The 23,172-nt window shown below is 40.1% G+C and overlaps 1 protein-coding gene across 1 annotated transcript; it reads left to right on the top strand.

Moving 5' to 3' along the window:
* Positions 1-3,559: 3,559 nt before the first annotated feature.
* LOC131900681 (zinc finger protein 14-like) lies at positions 3,560-21,890 on the top strand. Its single transcript, XM_059251999.1, has 4 exons — positions 3,560-3,657; positions 13,935-14,061; positions 14,242-14,296; positions 19,891-21,890. The coding sequence occupies exons 1-4, from the start codon at positions 3,622-3,624 to the stop codon at positions 21,281-21,283; spliced, it is 1,611 nt and encodes a 536-aa protein (XP_059107982.1). The 5' UTR covers positions 3,560-3,621; the 3' UTR covers positions 21,284-21,890.
* Positions 21,891-23,172: the final 1,282 nt, after the last annotated feature.

Below are 23,172 nucleotides of genomic sequence, written 5' to 3'. Positions count from 1 at the left end.
CTGGATCTTTGTGAGTTTAAGGCCACACTGGAAACAGAGCCAGGCAGTGGTGGCACACACCTTTAATCCCACTACTGGGAAGCACACATACCTTTAATTCCAGAAAATGACGGCAGGGGGGGAGAAAAGTATATAAGGAACTATATGAGGAAACAGGAACTAAGGCAGTTCAGCTGAGACCCTTCAGCTGAAGATTCAGAGGATTTCAGTCAGATGATTCGTGGAGTTGGTGAGGTAATACAAGGTGGCTGTGGCTTGCTCTGCTTCTCTGATCTTTCAGCTTTCACTCCAATATCTGGCTCTGTTTTTTTTTTTTTATTATAAGACCATCTAAGATTCAAACAACAAGCAAGATCATAGTTTCAAGACCAGCCTAGACTACATACAAAGCAAAACTTCATTAAACAACAACAACAACAAAAGTAAGCTCAGTGTAGCGACACACTCCTTTAATCTCAGCACTCAGGAAGCAGAGGAAGGTGGATCTCCGTGAGTTTGAGGTCAGCCTGGTCTATATAGTGAGTTCCTGGACAGACAATGCTACATAAAATGAGACCTTGTCTCAAAACAAACCCAAACCAACCAACCAACCAACCAAGAAAAACCCACTTGAGAGCATGTTGAGAGCAACACCAGCTTAGGCATGTGCTATGTTCCTAATTTGGGTTGCAAAGGACCTAGTGAACTGTTCGGGAAGGTAGAAGAACAAGAGAATTTTTTTTTAATGAGAGGATGAATAACATTGGGGACCAAGAATGCATGTGACTCACTGATTCTTTTTTTTTAAATATGTAATTTATTCTTATTTTCTGTACATTTGTGTTTTGCATGTATGTCTGTGTGAGGATGTCAGAAGCCCTGCAACTGGAATTACAGACAGGTGTGAGCTGCCATGTGGATGCTGGGAATTGAACCCTGGTCATCTGGAAGAACAGTCAGTGCTCTTTACTGCTGAGCCATCTCTCCAGTCCCTCACTGGTTCTTTTATCCTTCCTTTTCTCCCCCTCTTTTCCTCTTCTTTTCTCTCTCTTCTCTTAACTCCCCCTCCCCAAGCAATTACTTATATTGCTCTATTATTAAATAAAACTCAGGATTCAGACATTGGGGTAAAAACCTGATAGATCCCAAGAGTGACCGAGGAATGATCAGCTGATCTTGATTCTCCACACTTCCAGATGGAAAAGACCGAACATCTTTCTAAGCCCCTCCCTACTGCCCCTCAGATGACAAAACTTAGTTGGAATACCACCAACCATCCAGGCCATGGAGAGAATGGAAGTCCCTTAAGATGTGGGACCACAGTGTTTATAAGACATGGACATTTGTCCTCTATTTCCTGATAGTGTCAACTTGTTTCCTCTCCCATTGAGAGGTTGTGATAGTGGCAGATTATTTTGTCAATTTAGATGGACTAAAGCACCCAATGATTTAATCAGATGCATCTATATGTGGCTTTCACGTGCTTTGTTGTAGAGCTCATGCTTGGCATGCAAGAGGCCCTGGGTTCTTTCCCTAGTACTACAAAAAGTGATGATAGCCTTGGTTAATGAGAATGGGTCTCAGTCTTTAGTTGAAAGGCGGAGAGCAAAAACTGACTTTCTCAGTAAGGACAAAAGTCTGCTCTGTGCCTATAGACTCAGCATCTATCTGAGTTTGTGCCTGGAGCCAGAGGCTCTACAGATTTTGGACTTGTCTGTCAAATAACCACATGGATCAAGTTCTTAAAATAAACCTGCTAAGACAGAAAGAAGCCAGGCACAGACACGTGTGTAATACCCCCATCTGGGGGGCTGAGGCATAAGGAGTATAAGTTTAAAGTGTACCTGGGTTATATATCTCAAGATAAATGTGATACATATCTTCAGATTAATAGATTGAATGCATTTAAGCCAGAAATCAGTTGCTTGAACAACATACCCAGGAAAAATAGTTTATAAGATGGAGGAGCTTATTTTGGCTCGTGGTTTTAGGTCATAGTCAGCTGGTCCCATTGGTTTAGGTTTGTGGTAATGCAGAGGATCACGGTGGGAAGCCCAAAGAAAGAGGCAAGCTGCTCAGTTCACAGTGACTGAGAGGCAGAGAGATAAAAGTTAATGCTTGGGTACTTAGGAAAGGGCTAGAGTTCCAATACTTGCTTCAAGGGCACACCCTTACCTCCTAAGTTTCCATCACTTCCAAACCGCACCATCACCTGTGATATACAAGCTTTGGGGGGACATTTAACATCCAACCCCCAACTAAAAATCAAATCATTGCATTATCCAGCTATACCCTCCTACATAAACACAAGAGAATAAATGTCACCACATAACTGAGATTCCTGCACACACATGTTTATTGCAGCATCAAGTACAACAGCCAAATGATGGAATCAGCCTAGGTCAGTGGATGAATAAATGGATTTTTAAAAAGTAGTATTTATGCACAGTGAAGTATTATTCATCCACAAAGAATGTTGTTTGCAGAAAAATGTATGGAACTGGAGGTCAACAGATATTACATTTTGCTCTTACATTATGAGTTTAAATAGGAGACGATATGAAAACAGAAGGAAGTTTATTAAGGAAGAGGAAGATAATATCAGGTGGAGGGATTTCTTTAAAAGCCAATCAGCGTGAACATGACCAAAGTTATTTAGAAGAGGAATTTTAAAACTATCAGTGTTGGTTTGCTATATCATGACTCTTTGTGGTTTACTGTGATTGAAGAGCAAATGATCCAAGATGAGACTTATTCAAAAGGGATGTTGTGACAACAATTATATATGGAAAAACAGGAAGGGTCCACTGAGCACAAGAGGCAGTGAATGGGGCTGGAGAGTTTGTGGTTTAGAGTGCTTGATAAGTAAGCAATAATGACGACAGGAACTTGGATCCCAGCACCCAAGTTAGAGGTCCCCTGTACACGCCTGAAACCCTATCTTTGAGGGCGCCTCAGACAAGAGGATCACTGTGGCTAGCTGGCTTTCCAACTTAGCTAAGGAAACAGGAGCTGAAGGTAAACTGATGAGTGAAAAAACTCTGTCTGAAAGGAAAAGCGAGAGGTCATCTGACGCCCTCTTCTGGCCTCCATGAACACTCACGCACACATTCAGATCCATCCATTCAGAAACATAAGTTAAAAAAAAAAAAATTAACAAATCTTTCAGAAGCCCTGGACGTGAGTGTAGGGAGGGGGAACAGTCTCACTGCATAGCTCTGGCTGGCTTGGAACTCACTATGTAGACAAAGCTAGCGTGGAATTTTCAGAATTCCTCCGCTTATCAAATGCTGGCATTAAAAGCGTGCATTACCATGGCCGGCCTCGGATGTGTTGTTAAATGTGATAAACCCTCCAGTATGAACGAGGATTATTCCAGAGAAAAAGACTAAGCCAAGACGGGACTGTTTGCTGCAATCTGTGTTTACAGATCCATTTGGAGGGTAAATGCGGCTGGACTTGTTAACTCAGTTCTAAGGAGTTGGGTTTGGTATTATTCACCAATCAGGGCCACTGTTACTCCCCTGAGCTATCCAATGAGGAGCACGGATAGTGGAAGGTGGCGCCCTTGCCGCCATATTTGAGTTCCGGGTAGCTGAAGGGAGGAGAGTTGTACCGGGGCGTCCTGACTGCCGGCTCCCTATGGGGGACCCCTGGATGCATCAGAAGCAGGAAATGGTGCGTGTGCCCCGGGCTCCTGGAGTGGTGGGTGGCGGGTTTGTGACACTGCTGCGGCTTTGCTGCAATGTGGCGCCGGCTCCCCGACGTTCCCCTGGCGCAGTGCAGCGGAGTCTGAGGTGGAGTCTGGCTGGCACTGGCGCCCGCATCCGCAAGTGCACTTGAATTGTGTGCAGAGCAGGCAGCCGGCAGTCGGGAGTCTGGCGCCCAGTTCAGTCCTGTCCCTGTGAAGCGGCTTCGTTCCCGGTCCCTGGTCCTCCCGTGATGAGTCTGCGCCGCGAACCCGCGCCTCTGCAGACTTCGCGGCTCTGGCGAGTTGGTGAAGCTGCGGTGAAGGCACAGACACTGCTGTGGGTGGTGTGCGCTGTTTTGCACTTTTTCATTTCCTTGTTCCTTGCTTTAGTTTCACACTACGGTCACCCCTTTAAACTTCTTCTTTTTAAGTACCTCGTCCTGGGTTTGTCTTATGCAAATGCAGCTGGGTTTGTGTAGCTGTGATTGGCTCTGTGCAGGCAAAATTCCCTAACTTGGAGGAAGGAGAGAAATTTAAATTTACTTTCAAAATCTAATTTATTTGTACTGATCAGTTAAGCTGATCATTTCTGAGGCAGAATGTGAGGTTTTGGAAAGCCTTGCCAACCTTGATAGCGCTGAAAGAAGCCCAGGGAGGGGAGGGATTATGTAGTTCTTTTTTTTCTTTTTTATGCAGAGTTTCTGGCTGGTCTGGAACTAGCTTTGTAAACCGAGCAAGCCTGGAACTAAGATCCTCCACAGTGCTGGGATTATAGGCGATTCTCCCCCTACTGTGTATAATTTTGTTTCTGTTGTTTAGCCCGCTCTAGGCTGTTTCTCCAAATGTAGTGTGAGTGGGAGGTATTTCTTTAATCCCAGTGGAAGTGGAGACAGGCCTATCTCAGTGTTCATGGCTAGCCAGGGCTATAACCTAAACAAACAAAAACCAAACAAAACTCCACCAAGATTATAGTCCTTGGGGAAAATATTAGTATCATCAGTTCCTTCCTGTTGTCTTAAGGTAGTAATTTTTTTGCTGTTATTTTTTAAATTAATTTAAATAAAATTTTTAAAAATGTATGCGTATAAATATGTATGTCTGTGTGAGTGTATGCTGTATAAATGTTTGCTGCCTGTGTGGGGGACCTGCTGAGGCCAGAAGAGAGTATGGATCTCCTGGAACTGGAGTTACAGGCAGTTGCCAGTAGCTCTTGTGGACACTGGGAACTGAACTTGGGCCCCCTGGAAGGACAATATGTACTCATAACTGCTAAGCGATCTCTCCAACTCTGGGCAGTGTGATTTCTGACCATTGAGAAAATCTGGGTTGGCCAGTCAGAAAGAAAGACATGCTTATTTTCTATTTGCTATGGAAACTATTTTGAAAGTTGATTTTAGTGTTTAGAGTATTTTTGTTTTTCCAGTTAAGTTCTGATGTATCCTACACTATCCTGGAACTTCTGATCTTCCTGCCTTCGCCTCCCAAGTGCTGGGAGTGTATCAACAAGCCACGCGTTAGGCAGCACCTGGAACCCAGGGCTTTGTACACACTAGGCAAGCACTCTACCAACTGAGCCATATCTGCATCCTTGCAGTACGGTTTTAAAAGTTGGCCTTTTTCTTAGATTCTGACAGGGAAATCCTAAAATATGCGCAGACAGAGGCAGGTGTGTGAGTAATCACAGGATTACTAAAGGCCAAGCCACTCACTGACTGTCATTAACTGCCCCCTCTGCTTGAGTTGACATGTTAGTTTGAATGGTATAATATTCCCCCATGGCTTCATGTGTTTGTTCACTCAGTTTTCAGGAGGTGGTGCTGTTTATAGGCTCTGGATCCTTTAGGAAGCAGAGTGGAGAGGGAAGACTAGGGTCAAATGGCCAGGCCTTGACGTTTTATAGCATGGCCTGGGTTCCTGACCCCTCTCTGCTTCCTGACTGTAGATGTAATGAGGCCCATCACATGCTGCTGCTGTCATGCTTTTCCCTCGATGAAACCCATATCTCTTCTTTAACTGAAAGCCAAAAGAAACCTTTCTTTTAAAAAATTTAAAAAAAAAATTATTTACTGTGTGCCATAGTGCCCTTGTGGCGATCAGACAACTTGCAGGCGTCAGTTCTGTGCCTCTACCACATGGGACTCGGGGATCATATTCAGGTTATTGGCCTTGTTATAAAATGTAGTTACCCACTGAGCCATCTTGTCAGCACCTTCTTTAAGGTGCTTTCGCCAGCTATTTTGTCGCAGTGATGAGGAAAATAACAAGACTGGTACTAGAAAGTGTTCAGACGCCACGGTAAACTTGGCCATGTAGTTCTTAGGCTTTGGAGCTGGTTTATGGGAGGAATGTTTTGTTGGTTGTTCCCTCCCCCTCCCCCCCTCCCCCCTTCCCCACCAGCACTGTGTAAACAAATGCCTAGTTTCTGCAGATGGAGTACTGGCCAAAGAAATGATTCCAAGTGGAATAACTTAGTGAACTAGTTAGTTTCCAAGGGTTACTTGTATGGGTAAGGGCTTACCAACAAGAGCACGGGTAACTCAACAGCAGCAGAAACACCAACAGGCCCACCCTAGCCTCACGAAAGCTGTATTCCTGAAACTTCCTGAAGAACATTCAGAGATTTACTTGTTGAGTGTCTCAGCTCCCCAGTAATTGTTTCTGCTTATGGGGTGACCTTGGGGAGGAGTATTATGTATGGGTCTTGTAAGTTTTAGGAGCTTCTTCAAACCCATAAGCTTCCTTTTTCTCTGCAGGAGGGACTTTTAAAAATAGGAAATAGCTGCACAAAAAATGTTGAAGAATTTGCTGCTAGCCAGAGGAGCCCTAAAATGCTGCAAGAAGAGTTTAATGGGCCATCTGGTGGGAGTTTAGAATGCTAGAGTGCCAAGAAAAATGAGGACATTAAGAGGCCCAGCTCACAAGGAACAAGGACTCTATTAGAAAGTGGGCCAGAGGTCATTCATGTGGCTGTGGTTAAAAAAAAAATGTAGCCATGTTCCCGTGTTCTGATAAGTTGAGTGGGGGCTGAATTTAAAAGTATTAACCAGTTTGTGTGGTAGAAGAAATTTGAAGACAGGATAGCAGTATTCAGGCTGTCATGGTTGCTATTCTTAGTTATATAGTGGGAGCCAAGGTAATGCTGGCTTTGTAGAATGAGTTTGGTTCCTTTCTATTTTATGCAACAGTTTGAAGAGCATTGGTATTGGGTCTTCTTTAAAGCTTTTGTAGAAGTTGGCAGCAACTCTGTACGTTACTGGACTTTTCTTTGTCTCAGACATACTGTTATAACTGTCCAGTATAGTTGCTTGTGGGTGTGTTTAGATTGTTATTTTCTTGATTCTATTTAGTATGTCATCTGTGGCTAAGAAATTGTTCATTTCTTCTGTATTTTCCAGGTTTTTAAATATAGTTTTCAGAGTATTATCTGATGTTCCTCTGAATTTTCCTGGAATTTTTATAAGCTCCCCTATTTCATCTCTTTTTATTAATTTGTTCTCTTCCTCTCTTTTTGTTGATTTTGCTAGGTGCTTGCAAATCTTTTTTCTGTACCAGCTGTTTGATTTGTTATATTCTTTTGGTGTCCATTTCATGCTTTCTCACCTGATCTTTACTATTTCTATTGTGTACCTTTGGATTTGGCTTATTCTCTTTTTTCTAAGGCCATGTGTTTGCATTATTAGGCTATTTAAAATATCTATCTCTCTCTCTCTCTCTCTCTCTCTCTCTCTCTCTCTCTCTCTCTGTCTCTCTCTCTCTTTTAAGACAGGGTTTCTCTGTGTAGCCCTGACTGTCCTAGAACTTGCTCTGTAGATCAGGCTGTCCTTGAACTCACAGATGTAGATGTAACCAACTGTCTTATTAAATAAGAAACACAGAGCCGATTCAGAGAAGAAAGCCAAGAGGTCAGAGCTAAGAGCCTCACCCTTCCTGATTCAGCGATCCTCTTCAGCCAAGAGAGCTCTCCGAAAAGGGCCTACTTCCTGTGTGTATGTCTTTATATAGTCTAGTTGTTCTGCCTTCTCATTGGTTGTAAACCTAAACATGTGACTGCCTCACCACTGCCTGTATGTACCGCCCTCCAGGTCCTTAAAGGCGTGCGCCACCGCCGCCACGCACTTGCTATGGCTCTAATAGCTCTGACCCCCAGGCAACTTTATTTATCAACATACAATTAAAATCACATTTCAGTACAAGTAAAATACCACCACACACAGAGATCTGCCTGCCTCTGCCTCCCAAGTGCTAGAATTAAAGGCATGCATCACCACTGCCCAGCTATTTTTTTTAATATAAGCACTCATAACTATAACCTTCCCTTTTATATTGCATTGGGTGTATCCCAAAGTTCATGGCAAGTTTTACTTTTTTGTATTCATTTTATTCTAATTCTGATATTCTGATTTTCTTAGTGACTTACTGGATACTCAAGAGTGTATTGTTCATTTTCTACTTAATGATTTTTCTAAAGTTTACAATGATACTAATTTTTAGTTTTATTTATTTGATAAGACATAATACATTGTTTCAATTTTTTTGTATCCTTGAATATGGTCTACTTTAGAGTAGGTTCCATGGGCTCCTGAAAAGAATACAATCTGTATCTCTTAGATGAGAATTTTTTTTTAAAGATTTATTTTTACTATGTATACAGTGTTCTGCCTGCAAGCCAGAAGAGGGCGCCAGATCTCACTACAGATGGTTGTGAGCCACCATGTGGGTGCTGGGAATTGAACTTAGAACCTCTGGGAGAGCAGCCAGTGCTCTTAACCTCTGAGCCATCTCTCCAGCCCAGATGAGATGTTTTTATATCAGTTACATCCATTTAATATGTGGTATAGTGTAGCTGGAGTTTTCTCTAGCTCCCGCCAAGTCCTGGCAGTCCCGTAGTCCACTTATAAAATAAACACTTAGACTCTTATATTATTTAAACTGTTTGGCCTAATGAATCAGGCTTTTAGCTATCTAGTTTTTATATCTTAAATTAACCCATTTTTATAAATCTATACCTTGTCACATGGCTTGTGGCTTACCAGTATCTTACATGTTGTTACTCATGGCAGCGGCTGGCAGCATCTCTTGACTCAGCCTTTCTGTTTTTAGAATTTTTGTTTGTTTGTTTGTCTTCTCTATACTTTTTGTCTGGCTACTGGCCAATCAGTGTTTTATTTATCAATCAATTATTTACATCACTCCCCCCCTTTTTTTTAAAAAAAGGAAGGTTTTAAATTAACATAGTAAAATTATAGATAACAAAACAATTATCAAGCAAGAATTACAGTTACAATATTAAAGAAGATATCTTATATCTTATATTGGTGAGTCTAAGTTTTTATATCTAATTATCTTTTATCATAACTAAGGAAAATTATAACTATCTCTAGTCTTTAACTACATCAAAGACCTCAGAAGGATATAATATTACCTGAGAAATGGGAGAAGGATGTAAGCAACTTTCAGGGGTCTTGTAGGGTAGACAGAGACAGCTGGCAGCCTAGACAGTCACCTAATGTTTTTTTTGTAAAGTTGGGGCATCTGTCTTTAGCCCACAGGCCTGGAGTCTCTTAGTCATTTTTCTTTGTATCCTGTAGAATGTCTGTCAGTTTCCTCTGCGAAGCAGGAACCTGAAGGACCATTTCACCAAGCAAACTTCAGTGGTCACCTTCCTATGGGTCCTGTATGTCCAGTCGATACAGTTTTTTAAGCAGTCCAGGCAAGAACAGTTTCTTGCCCAAATGTCTATTTTTGTCAAGGTGAAGATAAACTCCATTTAGAGTGTCTGATGTCCATCCTCCTCTGTGAAGTAAATCGATGTTGTCAGGAGCAGACATGTCTCATTGTCCAGAAAGTCTAAATTTTTAAAACATTTTAAATGTCATATTTTGTAGGTCTTTGAAGTATTTGAAGATTACCTATCTAATTGAATTATATCTATGTATACCTAGAAAACTTAACTAACATGGCTGTAAGTTTGACTATCATAGAAGACTAATTGTTAATCTGTACTTTTTAATTATCCATTACAATCTAAATGAGTTACATAAACATAGTACCTCAAACAAGAATAGAAATATATATACAGTATAACCAAATTAACTTTAAATTTGTATCAATAAACTAAAATCTATACCAATGTAAAACATTTTAAACAAGTTGTTGCTCTTTAAAAGTAGGTTCATTAATCTACCCTTTCACCCTATCATATCTATATCAGTATAGTTTTACTGCTATGCATATTTGTACATTTTTAGTTTGGATGGTCTAAGGATGAGAGTGGGCTACTGAATTTTACTATTACTAAATGAAGACATAGCTGACCTACATCCATTAGTATTTGTTTTTGAAATTGGGAGCTTCAGTAATTGGTATATGTATGTTTACATTTTTATGTTTTAATATATCCTTGACTAAAGTATAGTGAACTTTTTATATCTTCTGATTTTGTTTTGATGTCTACTTTATCAGAGAACAAAATATATCATCTTGATTTACATTTCCATTCACTGGATAGATTGACTTCCATCTTTTTACTCCCTGACATTGGGTGTCTTTATCAATGAAGTATGTATGTTTCTTAGAGACATTAGACAGTTGGATCTACATTTTTTTTTCATTAAAAGTTTTTTAAAAAAAGGTTTATTTTATGTGCATGAATATTTTGTCTGTATATATGTATGTGCTCTACATGCTTGCCTGGCACCCACAGAGGTCAGAGTAGGGTTCAGATACCCTGGAATTGCAGTTAATGGGGGTGTTGTTAGCCACCATGTAGATGCTGGGAATGGAACCCAGGTCCTCTGGAAGAGCAGAAAGTGCTCTTAACTACTGAGTCATTTCTCCCATACCTCTCCCTCTACCCTCTTAAAAAAAAATCTATGTTGCCTGGGGGGTAGGAGGCGTAGGGAGTAGGGTGAGGAGAATGAGGGCTGGTATACACCCTTAATCCCAGCACTCAGGAGGCAGAGGCAGGCTGTTCTTTATCAAGGCAAGCCTGGTCTATAGAGTAAGATCTACACAACACAGTGAAACCCTGTCTTGAAAAACCAAAAAAAGAAAGAAAAATATGTGTATGGGTGTATGGCCTGAATGTATGTCTGTGTCCCACATGTATGCCTGGTACCCATGGACCCAGAGGAGGGCATAGAATCCCCTGGAACTGGAGTTAGCGACAGTTGTGAGCCACCGTGTGTATTAGATTAAGATTGATAGATGCAACATGAAAATAGAAGAAAGGGGGTTGGAGAGATGGCTCAGAGGTTAAGAGCATTGGCTGCTCTTCCAGAGGTCCTGAGTTCAATTCCCCACAATCACATGGTGGCTCACAACCATCTACAATGAGATCTGCTGCCCTCTTCTGGCCTGCAGGCAGAACACTTTATACATAATAAATAAATATATCTTTTAAAAAAAGAAAGAAAGTCATCTCCTGGAGCAGAATTGCTCCCCCCCCCCCCCAAAACAGAGTTTTTCTGTGTAGCCTTGGCTGTCCTGGAACTTGCTCTGTAGACCATGCTGACCTCGAACTCACAGAGATCCACCTGCCTCTGCCTCACAAGTGCTGGGATTAAAGGCATACACCACCACTGCCTGGCCAGAATTGCTCTTTTAATCAAAACAATTGAAAGGCCTCTATCTATGTGCAGGAGTGGAGACTGTGTTCATGTTGCACAGGGTGCTTGGAGGTGTTAAAAGGAGGGAAAAGGTTGAGATGGAAGGTTCCATCTACAGGTCAGTTCCTCGTAGTCTCAAAATGTCAGATAACCAGTGGAGTGAAGCTTCTTGGATTCTGACAAGTGAAGCCTTTCTTCCTAACGAGTCCCCTTCTTTGTTTGAAACCTACTGAATTTAATTGGGATTGTTTGAATTACCATGTGTGGATTTTATTTTGTTTTTTGAGACTGGCTCTTACTATGTAGCTATAGTTGGCCTGAAACGTGAGAGTCCTGTTTGCCTTTGCCTCCAATTTTTGGGATTAAAGACGTGTGCCACCACAGCCAGCTATAGGCTTGTTTTTACTGGAGTATGGACAACTATTGTAGCTAGAGTTTTCCTGCCTGGCCCACAGTCAGGACAAATCTCTCTCACCTGCCAGTCCCACAGCCACTCAGACCCAACCAAGTAAACACAGAGACTTATATTGCTTACAAACTGTATGGCCGTGGCAGGCTTCTTGCTAACTGTTCTTACAGCTTAAATTAATCCATTTCCATTAATCTATACCCTGCCACGTGGCTTGTGGCTTACCGGCATCTTCACATGCTGTTTGTCATTGTGGCAGCTGGCAGTGTCTCTCTGACTCAGCCTTCCACTTCCCAGCTTTATTCTCCTCCTTGTCCCGCCTACACTTTCTGCCTAGCCAATGACCAATCAGTGTTTTATTTATTGACTAATCAGCAACACATTTGCCATACAGAACATCCCACAGCACTGAACAAAACTGATTCCTTCCCTAGCGATCACTGACAACCAGTATCTCCTCAGAAAGGGCTGGGCCCTCAAGAACCCCTCCCCTGTTCATGATGGAATGTTGATGGGCACCATCTTGTTCAGGTAACCACGGTCTCTGAATTCTAAGTACACTGGCTACGTTGTATTCAAAAGACAGCATTTCACACCTCTCCTTGACTTCCCGTTTAGGCCTGAGCACTCACAGTCAGTGCCTCTCAGTGCTTTGACCAGTTGAGTAGTCTCTGCATTAACTGTTAGCTTCTGCAAATAAATACTTCCTCACCAAGTCTGAGAGCAGTGCGTGTCTGTGGATATGTTTATAAATAGTTAAAGAACAGTTTGACAGCATGTTGGTTTAGAAGAGCAGCAGTAGTTCCCCCTTAGGGCCTGTAACTTCTCTGCAATGGACATCTGACCAGGTTTAGAGTACCAAGCGTGTGTTCTTTCTTGTGGAGAATGCCTCAAATCCAGTGAGAAAGCAGTGGGTTACCCTGTGTCTTGGTTAGGGTTTCTATTGCTGTGATAAAACACCATTAACAAAAGCAATATGAGGAAGAAATGGTATATTTTTATTACCTTTCCATTCTGTCATTGAGGGAAGTCAGGGCAAGAACTTGGAGGCAGGAACTGAGGCAGAGGCCATGGAGGGATGTTCCTTACCTTGGCTTGGTCAGCCTGCTTTCTTATACCATTCAGGACTACCTGCCTAGGGATAGCACTACCCATAATGAGCTGGCCCTCGTACATCAAATCATCAGTCTAGCAAATGCAATACAGGTTTGCCAACAGCCAATATGGTAGAGGCATTTTTTTTTTTTCAATTGAATTTCTTTCTTCCCAGATGACTCTAGCTTTTGTCAAGTTGATATGAAACTAGCCAGCACACCTCAATAACCTTCATGCTGTTATTGCACTTGCGGTATGTGTTGACTAGAAGGTTGGTGTTATAGGTCACTGGGTTTGCAGCTGATAAGATCATTGATGACTTTTCTCCCTCAGTACTGAGGAAGCGTCCAGCTGTTTCAGGTTGATTTTTCCATGTCTTGATCTTTGACTCTCATCTGTCACACTGTTCCCTGCTACTTCTAGAGTAGTCATATCATACAATCAACCTAGCTGTATATCAGTGAATGAACTAATAAACCATGATCTATATGTTTATTAAATGATGTATGTAAATGTGTGATCTATATTTATGTCTGTGTGTTCACCTACATACATATAAACACTGTGGTCAATTGTATGGCTATAAAGAAGAAAGGTACCAGGGGTTGGGGGATGGCCCAATGGTTAAAAGAACTTACTATTCTAGAGGACCCAAGTTTGGTTCCCAGCATATATACCCTGTAGCTCATTAGTTCTAGCTTCAGGTTGGGAGGTGTCCTAATGCCATCTTCTGGCCTCTGCAAACACACACACACACACAAACACACACACACACACACACACACACACACACACACACACACACATACAGTGTACTAACCCATAAACACACACATAAATACATCTTAAAAGAAATACATCATGTCATTTTCAGTAAAATGTTTTAAAGTCCAGCACCATCATTGTAACTAAGCCAGAGTGAGGAAGGATAAGTGCTGTATATTGTACATTGCATGTAGAAAACACCTGAAAGTAGAAAAAAACCTTGAAAGTAGAATGGGAAAAGTAAAAGTGAGAAGGTGAGAATAAAAGGGGGCAGCCAGATGTATGGTGACTATTTGAAGAATAAAGCATGAAGTAAACTAATCATGTGACTGTGTATCCCCTGTGTTTTTCTACTATTCTTCCTGTAAATGTATGTGGATTATTTTAGGAGCCAGTGACCTTTGAGGATGTGGCTGTGAACTTCACCCTAGGAGAGTGGACTATGTTGGATTCCAGTCAGAAGAAGCTCTACAGAGATGTGATGAAGGAGACCTTTCTGAACCTGATCTCCATAGGTAACAACAGAGCTACTCAAATTCCTTTACTTTAACCATAACAGCTGTTTCCTGTTCATCTGTGTGATTTTTTTAAAAAGTGAAAGAACAATGTTGTCCATTGCCACATGCTTGGTCATATTATAACAAAAAAAATGTTATTTTGAATAAATCTGAATAATTTCTTTGGGTTTACTTTAGGGAAAACAGAAGAAGAAGATATTGAAGAGTACCAGAAGCCTAAGGGAAACCTGAGGTAAATTACCATCACAAAAAGATACACATTAATATCTGGTGGTGATAGGAAATCTGAGAACTTCTGTGATACAGTGAGCTTGAACACCTAGAATATTGAAAGATCCGTGAAGTTATGTGACATTTTCAGTGATTCATTATACAACTTTCCTTTATGCACAAAATTTCAGAATATTAATCAAGGTTTGAATATAAGGAGTGTATGAAGTTAAGTGAATTTGAGGTTTAGATTGAGACTCATCTTTAGTAAATCATGCGAACATTTATTCATTTATTTCAAATGTCATAATGAAAGCCATTTTGTATTATGAATGTTCAACTGCTATCTTGGCTTAGTGCCATATACGATTAATGTTTGTGGAACACCTGAAAGTACTATAGAACCTTATTTGATCATATGCTATCCTCAGGACCTCTACTTAAATGTTTAGCTCTTTTTTTTTTTTTTTTTTTTTTTTTTTTTTTTTTTTGAGACGGTTTCTCTGTGTAGCTTTGCGCCTTTCCTGGGTCTCGCTCTGTAGACCAGGCTGGCCTCGAACTCACAGAGATCTGCCTGCCTTTGCCTCCCAAGTGCTGGGATTAAAGGCGTGCGCCACCACCGCCCGACTATGTTTAGCTCTTAAATGTTCATAATGATTCTCTTATTTCTTTATTTTTATTCTTTTAAATATTTATTTATTTATTATGAATACAGTGTTCTGTCTGCATGTATGCCTGCAGGCTAGAAGAGGGCACCAGATCTCATTATGGATGGTTGTGAGCCACCATGTGGTTGCTGGGAATTGAACTCAGGACTTCTGGAAGAGTGCTGTTAACTGATGAGCCATCTCTCCAGCCCTGATTCTCTTTTTTGTTTTTCCATATGAAGTTAAGTATTGTTCTTTCCAAGTCTGCGAAGAGTTGTGTTGGGATTTTGATGGAGATAGCATTGAATCTGTAGATTGTTTTTGGTAAGATTGTCATTTTTAATATGTTAATCCTACCTATCCATGAGCATGAGAGATCTTTCCATTTTCTGATATCTTCAATTTCTTTCTTCAGAGACTTACAGTTCTTATCATACAGGTCTTTCACTTGTTTAGTCAGGGTTACCCTAAGGTATTTTATATTATTTGTGGTTATTGTAAAGGGTGATGTTTCTCTGATTTCTTTCTCAGCCCTTTGATTATTTGTATAGAGGAGGGCTACTGATTTTTTTGAGTTGATCTTGTATCCTACCACTTTACTGAAGGAGTTTATCAGCTGTAGGAGTTCCTTGGTGGAATTTTTGGGGTCACTTATGTATACTATCATGTCATCTGCAAGTAGTGAAAGTTTGACTTCTTCCTTTCCAATTTCTATCCCTTTGATCTCCTTTTGTTGTCTTATTGCTCTAACTGGAACTTCAAGTACTATATTGAATAAATATGGGGAGAGCAGACAGCCTTGTCTTGTTCCTGATTTTAGTGGAATCGCTTTGAGTTTCTCTCCATTTTATTTGATGGTGGATGTTGGCTTGCTGTAAATTGCCTTTATTATGTTTAGGTATGTTCCTTGTATTCCTGATCTCTCTAAGACCTTTATCATGAAGGGGTGTTGGATTTTGTCAAAGGCTTGTTCAGCATCTAATGAGATGATCATGTGCTTTTTTTCTTTCAGTTTGTTTATATGATGTATTACATTGACAGATTTTCGTATGTTGACCATCCTTGCATCTCTGGGATGAAGCCTACTTGGTCATGGTGGATAATTTTTTTGATGTGTTCTTGGATTCGGGTTGGCCAATATTTTGTTGAGTATTTTTGCATCAATGTTCATGAGGGAAATTGATCTGTAATTCTCTTTCTTTGTTGCATCATTGTGTGGTTTGGGTATCAGGGTAACTGTAGCCTCATAAAAAGAGTTTGGTAATGTTCCTTCTATTTCTATTGTGTGGAACAATTTGAAGAGTATTGGATTTAGTTCTTCTTTGAAAATCTGGCAGAATTCTGCACTGCAACCATCTGGTCCTGGGCTTTTTTTGGTTGGGAGATGACTGTTTCTATTTCCTTAGGTGCTATTGGTCTATTTAAATAGTTTATCTGGTCTTGATTTAACTTTGGTATGTGGTACCTATCCAAAAAATTGTTCATTTTTTTCAGATTTTCCAATTTTGTGGAGTACAGGTTTTTGAAGTATGACCTGATGATTCTCTAGATTTCCTTGTTGTCTGTTGTTATGTCTCCCTTTTCATTTCTAATTTTGTTAATTTGGATGCTCTTTCTCTGCCTTTTGGTTAATTTGGATAGAGGTTTGTCTATCTTGTTGATTCTTTTCAAAGAACCAACTCTCTGTTTCATTGATTCTTTATATTGTTCTCTTTGTTTCTATTTTATTGATTTCAGCCCTCAGTTTGATTATTTCCTGGCATCTATTCCTCCTGGGTGAGTTTGTTTCTTTTTGTTCTAGAGCTTTCAGGTGTGCTGTTAGGTCATTAGTGTGAGATTTCACCAACTTTTTTATGTGGGCATTTAGTGCTATGAATTTTCCTCTTAGCACTGCTTTCATAGTATCCCATAAGTTTGGGTATATTGTACTTTCATTTTCATTGAATTCTAGGAAATCTTTAATTTTTTTATTTCTTCCTTGACCCATTGGTGCTTCACTTGGGCATTATTCAGTTTCCATGAGATTGAAGGCTTTCTATAGTTTTTGTTGTTGTTGAAATCTAACTTTAAGGCATGGTAGTCCAATGTTTTTGTATCTGTTGAGGAGGTATTCCAATGTTTTTGTATCTGTTGAGATTTGCTTTGTGACCAAGCATGTGGCCAATTTTCAAGAAGGTTCCATGGGGTGCTAAGAAGATGGTATATTCTTTTGTGTTAGGGTGGAATGTTCTGTAAATATCTATTAAGTTCATTTGAGTCATAACATCTGTTAGGTCCTTTATTTCTCTGTTAAGTTTCAGTCTGGTATATCTGTTCATTGGTGAGAGTGGTGTGTTGAAATCTCCTACTACTAGTGTGTGTGGTTTGATGCGCCATTTAAGCTTTAGTAATGTTTCTTTTACAAATGTCAGTGCATTTGTATTTGGGGCATAAATGTTCAGAATTGAGACTTTATCTTGGTGGATTTTCCCTGTGATAAATATGTAATGTCCATCCTGATCTCTTTCGATTGATTTTAGTTTGAAGTCTATTTTATTAGATATTAGGATAGCTACACCAGCTTGCTTCTTAAGTCTATTTGATTGGAAAGCCTTTTCCCAGCCTTTTATTCTGAGGTAGTGTCTGTCTTTGAAGTTTAAGTGTGTTTCTTGTATGCAGCAGAAGGATGGATCCTGTTTCGTATCCATTCTGTCAGTCTGTGTCTTTTTATAGGTGAGTCAAAACCATTGATATTGATGGATATTAATGACCAGTGATTGTTAATTCCTATTATTTTTTGGTGGTAGTGTTGTGTTTCCCTTCTTTGGTATGTTGGTGTGGGATTATTTATTGCCTGAGTTTTCATAGGTTGGATTTTTCCTTCTAGAGCTTTCTGTAGGGCTGGATTTGTGGATAGGTATTGTAAATCTGGTTTTATCGTGGAATATTTTGTTTACTCCGTCTATGGTGATTGAGAGTTTTGCTGGGTATAACAGTCTGGGTTGGCATCTGTGGTCTCTTAGTGTCTGCATAATGTTTATCTAGGACCTTCTAGCTTTCATAGTCTCTATTGAGAAGTCTGGTGTTATTCTGATGGGTCTGCTTTTATATGTTACTTGGCCTTTTTTCTTTGTTCTGTATGTTTAGTGTTTTGATTATTATGTGGCGAGGGGACTTTGGGGGGGGGATCCAGCCTATTTGGTATTCTGTGAGCTTCTTGTATCTTCACAGGCATTTCCTTCTTTAGTTTGGGAAAGTTTTCTTCTATGATTTTGTTGAATACATTTTCTGTGCCTTTGAGTTGGTATTCTTCTCCTTCTTCTATCCCTATTATTCTTAGGTTTGGTCTTTTCATGGTGTCCCAAATTTCCTGGACGTTTTGTGTTACTACTTTTTTGGCTTTAGTGTTTTCTTTGACTGACGAATCTATTTTCTCTCTTGTGTCTTTACGTCAGAGATTCTCTGTTTCATCTCTGCATTCTGTTGGTTATGCTTGCATCTGTAGTTCCTGTTCCTTTAGTCAGATTTTCTATTCCAGCATTCCCTCAGTTTGTGTCTTCTTTATTGTCTAGATTTCAGTTTTCAAATCTTGAACTGTTTCCTTCATCTGTTTAATTGCTTTTTCTTGGCTTTCTTTGATTTCTTCCAATTTTTTGTATGTTTTTTCTTCCATTTTTTTAAAGGGAATTTTTCATTTCTTCTTTAAAGGAGTTGTTCATTTTCCCTTTAAGGGCCTGTATCATTTTCTTAAAGTCATTTTTATGATTGATTTGCTTCTTCTGTGTTTGTATGTTCAGGTCTTGCAGGTGTAGAATCACTAGGTTCTGATGGTGTCATTTAGGTCTTTATGTTGTTGCCTGAATTTTTGCATTGGCGTCTACTCATCTCTTCCTCCACTCGGTGCAGGGGGTGTCTGTGTCTGAGGGTGCCTGTCTTGTTCCAATTGATAGTCTTGGTCCACTGGGAGTTCTTGGTCGTATCAGTGCTGTTAGGCTCTGATTCTCTGGGAGCAGCTTAGTCCAATCAGTGTTAGTGGGTTCTGTCTCAGGGACAATTGGTGCAGGGTGCGCTTATGATTCTGGTGATCTGTTTTGGTGGCTGGACAGCTCCTTCTCTCGTGTTCTAGGGTCGCATTTTGCTCGCACACCAACTCCTCAGCTGATCTGTTTCCTCAGACAGCAGGCTTCTGAAACCTCTCCCGAATGGATTTCAGCTGAATAGGTTGATCAGTAGGGCAATCTCACCAACACCTCCAAGTTGTTGGGTTTCGCATGATTGGCAATTGGGCCCGTGGTCAGCCTTGGGCAGAATGCTTGGGTCTGGTCTGGTCGCGTCCCACGGCCATGGCTCCTTCCCTGAGTGCTGGGATTAAAGGCATGCGATCAGTTCGGCCGCTCCATGCTGCCGACAGTGTTCTCCAGCCCAGCCTGGACTTCTGTGGTCGTTGTTTTTCAAGACAGGGTTTCTCTGTGTAGCTTTGTTGCCTTTCCTGATTCTCGTTTTTAAGCATGTGTTTATTTGTATCTGTGTTCATTGGTGCATGCATGCACACAGTGGTGCGGTTGTGGAGGTCAGAGGATAACCCTCAGCAATGGGTTCTCTCCCTCTGTGCAGATCTCAGGGTTCAAACTCAGCTTCAGACTTGCCAGCAGAGGCCTTTATCTACTGAGCCATCTGACCTCCCAAAGTTTATACATTCTTAGGGAAATTAAGTCAATAGTCAATACTCTTTTTTTTGTTTGTTTGTTTTTTGAGACAGGGTTTCTCTGTGTAGCTTTGTGCCTGGCCTCAAACTCACAAAGATCCACCTGCCTCTGCCTCCCGAGTGCTGGGATTAAAGGCGTGTACCACCACTGCCCAGCTCAGTCAATACTCTTATTTCTTTTCTTGGGAAAGGCTCTTTTTAAGTGGTACAGTTGGGCCTCAAACAGGCTTTTCTCCTGCCACTACCTCTTAGTGTACTTACTGTTACTCTTTTTATTTTTTGCAGAACTCTGATGGTTGAGAGACTCTGTAAATATGATCGTGGTAATCAAAATAGAGAAACCCACCAACAGAGTCCAGAGCATATTGTGAATGAAAAAATGCCTCCTGTAATAACTGAGTGTGAAAGAGACATCATTGCTCATTTCCCCTCAGACACACACTTCAAAGGCAAAACTGGAGAGAAACCATACCAGTATCAGGAACATATGGAGAAGACTTTAAAATATAAGAGATGTTGGAAGGATTTCAGTTATTCTGAGTTGCTTCAGATACATAAAAGCCCTCCTCTGAGACAGATACCCTATGAAAACAAACAATCTAAGGAAGCCTGTGGGAGTTTTACTTCCGATCATGATTATGAGGGAACTTACACTGACGAGAAATCTTATGTTTGTAAACAGTGTGGGAAAGCATGGAGTGATTCCTGTAGCCTTCTCTGGCATGAAAAAAGTCACATTCAAGAGAAACGTCACACATGTAAGCAATGTGGAAAAGCATTTAGTCGTCCCTCACAGCTTCACAAACACGAAAGAATCCACACTGGTGAGAAACCTTATGTATGTACACATTGTGGAAAAGCCTTCATTGATCGCAGAACCTGTTGCAATCATGAAAGAACTCACACTGGAGTGAAACCCTATGTTTGTAAACAATGTGGGAAAGCATTTCTTCGTTCTTGCCAACTTCTCATCCACGAAAGAATTCATACTGGAGAGAGACCTTTTGTATGTAAGCATTGTGGAAAAGCTTTTACCTACTCCAGTGCTTGTTATTATCATGAAAGAATTCACACTGGAGAGAAACCCTGTGTTTGTAAGCAATGTGGGAAAGCATTTAAATGTTCTGCATACCTTCACATACATGAAAGATCTCACAGTGGAGAAAAACCCTATGTATGTAAGCACTGTGGAAAAGCCTTTGCTTATGCTACTGGATGTCACAAGCATGAAAGAATCCACACTGGAGAGAAACCATATATGTGTGTGCAGTGTGGGAAAGTATTCAGTTTCCCTAGATCCCTTCACATACATGAAAGATCTCACAGTGGAGAAAAACCCTATGTATGTAAGCAGTGTGGGAAGTCTTTCAGTCAGGGAACTTCTTTGAGAAGACATGAACGAATTCATACTGGAGAAAAACCTTATGTATGTAAGCAGTGTGGGAAAGCCTTCATCCAACGTGATGATTGTTATAGTCATGAACGAACTCACACTGGAGAGAAACCATACATGTGTGCTCAATGTGGGGAAACGTTCACTTTTTCCAAATCCCTTCAAATACATGAAAAAAATCACACTGGAGAAAAACCCTATATATGTAAGCAGTGTGGAAAAGCATTTACCTGTTCCACATACCTTCTTAGACATGAAAGAACTCACAATGAAAAGAAACTCTGAATAATATTTCTACCAGTGTAAATTGTGGGAATGTCTGACCTCAACTTTTATCTTGAGGTAAAGATAAAGCAGAAAGTGGAGAGATACTAGATTATGAGAACTGCAGAAGTACAATTTTGGTCCTTGTATGCAGGTTTCTGTAAGATGGAAACCTGTACACCAGGTGTGCTGGTGTGTGCCTTTCATTCCAGCAACAAGAAAGTAGAGGCTAGACAGTTACAGTATTAAATGAAGCCTGTGCTAGTTACTGGGTTTAAACACAGCGTGGGAGGTTTAAGAACCAATTCCAACTAAATGAAATTGTCTGTAAATATAAGGAAGTTGTGTTTTTACCAGTAAGATAAAATTTATGAAAATTTCTCATGTGGTTGAGTCCTATGAAAGAAATGTGAAGATATTGAAGATTAATTTGTGTTGAGTGTTTCTTAAAATAAACCACATGAAAGAGATACAATAAGTTCTAAGTATTTTTTAAAAACTGGATTATTTACATAAGTATGTTCTGTTTTGCTGAGTTATAACATCAGTTTGTCTCATAACACAGAGAACATATGTATACCAAAGTAACTCATCAAAAAAACTATTAAAATATTAGTCTAACTCATGATACTATACTGCCTGTGCCTTTCATAATTTTCCTTATTACATAAAATTAGTAATAAACATTTGGAAAAGGTAAGCCACAATAAATTCCTCATGTGAAAAGGTGGTTGTCATAATCCACCCTAGTGTCAGTAAACATCAGCTTTGAAAGAAATCGGTTGTGCTTAGACTTACCTAAGCCAGGCCCAGTGTGCAGTGTAGTGCCATTTGGGACGTTCAGTATCCTATCCTGGGATCCATTTTGTTTATCAATTGAACAAACATTCTGGCCTGGGACGAGCAAAGTATTAATTTTTGTATGTGAGTGTATTGCCTGTAGCATGTTTGTGCAGTGCCTGTGGAGTCCAGCGGAGCATGCTGGAACTGAAGTTGCAGATGTTTGTGAGCATATGGGTGCAGTGAATCTCAATCCCAGTCCTCTGGGAGAGTAGCCAGGGCTTTTAATTGCTGAGCCATCTCTCCAGCCCCAAGTTAAGTATTTTTAAATGTAATGTTGCTGCCTTTAAGGAGGAAGTGCCAGTAGTTGAAGCTATTAAAAGTGCTTGGAATAAAACAAGTCAATGTAATAACTTTGCAGGTGTATTATTTTTAATCATTGGTCTATTCTTAAACAAGACATCTTGACTTTTCATCATTATTTTACTTTTGAAAATATGATTGGCAAGTAACTTTGTCCTGATTTTGCTCGCCTGTGATCCCTGCTCTCCATAGAATGCCAAAGCAGGAGAATAGCTTGAGCCTACAATTGAAGTAAGACACTGTCTGAAAGAGCATCAACAGAAAATGTATAAAGAAACTATTTGCACTGAGGTGATGTAAGTCAAAGGTTGGTAATGCATTCATACAGACATATCTATAAATAAATTATATAAACATACTGGTTAGTCCATTATGTTTCATGTTGATGGAAATGCATAAGCCCATTCATGTCAATTATTTATAATCTATCTCTTAAATGGACATTAATGACAAGTATGTTTAAGTTTTCTCAGTATAAGGCTAGTAATGAATAGAAACAGCACCACTTTTCAATAAAGCTTATATGTTCCTCAGAAAACATGAATTATGTGGGTTTGTGAGATGGTTTTTCAAAGGGCCAGAGTTGAGATCCCAACTATATATCAGTCTACTCACAACTGCTTGTAACTCCAGCATATAGCACCCTCTTTTTACCTTTTTTTGGCATCTACATTTAATTGTACATACCTGGATATACATACATGTAATTAAAAACAAAATGTTATACATGTTACACGCATATTATAGATATTAGATGCATATATGTA

This window comes from Peromyscus eremicus, unplaced genomic scaffold, assembly GCF_949786415.1.
Source record: "Peromyscus eremicus unplaced genomic scaffold, PerEre_H2_v1 PerEre#2#chr22_unloc_1, whole genome shotgun sequence".
NCBI lineage: Eukaryota > Metazoa > Chordata > Mammalia > Rodentia > Cricetidae > Peromyscus > Peromyscus eremicus.
Note: the sequence above shows the minus strand (reverse complement) of the source record. Positions and strands in the feature narration are given on the sequence as shown.

Excerpts from the sequence above, each read along its gene's own strand:
- LOC131900681 (XM_059251999.1), top strand. The coding sequence starts at position 3,622 with ATGGGGGACCCCTGGATGCATCAGAAGCAGGAAATG. Across the intron at positions 14,062-14,241 it reads TCTGAACCTGATCTCCATAG|GGAAAACAGAAGAAGAAGAT; the intron begins GTAACAACAGAG and ends GGTTTACTTTAG. Across the intron at positions 14,297-19,890 it reads AAGCCTAAGGGAAACCTGAG|AACTCTGATGGTTGAGAGAC; the intron begins GTAAATTACCAT and ends TATTTTTTGCAG.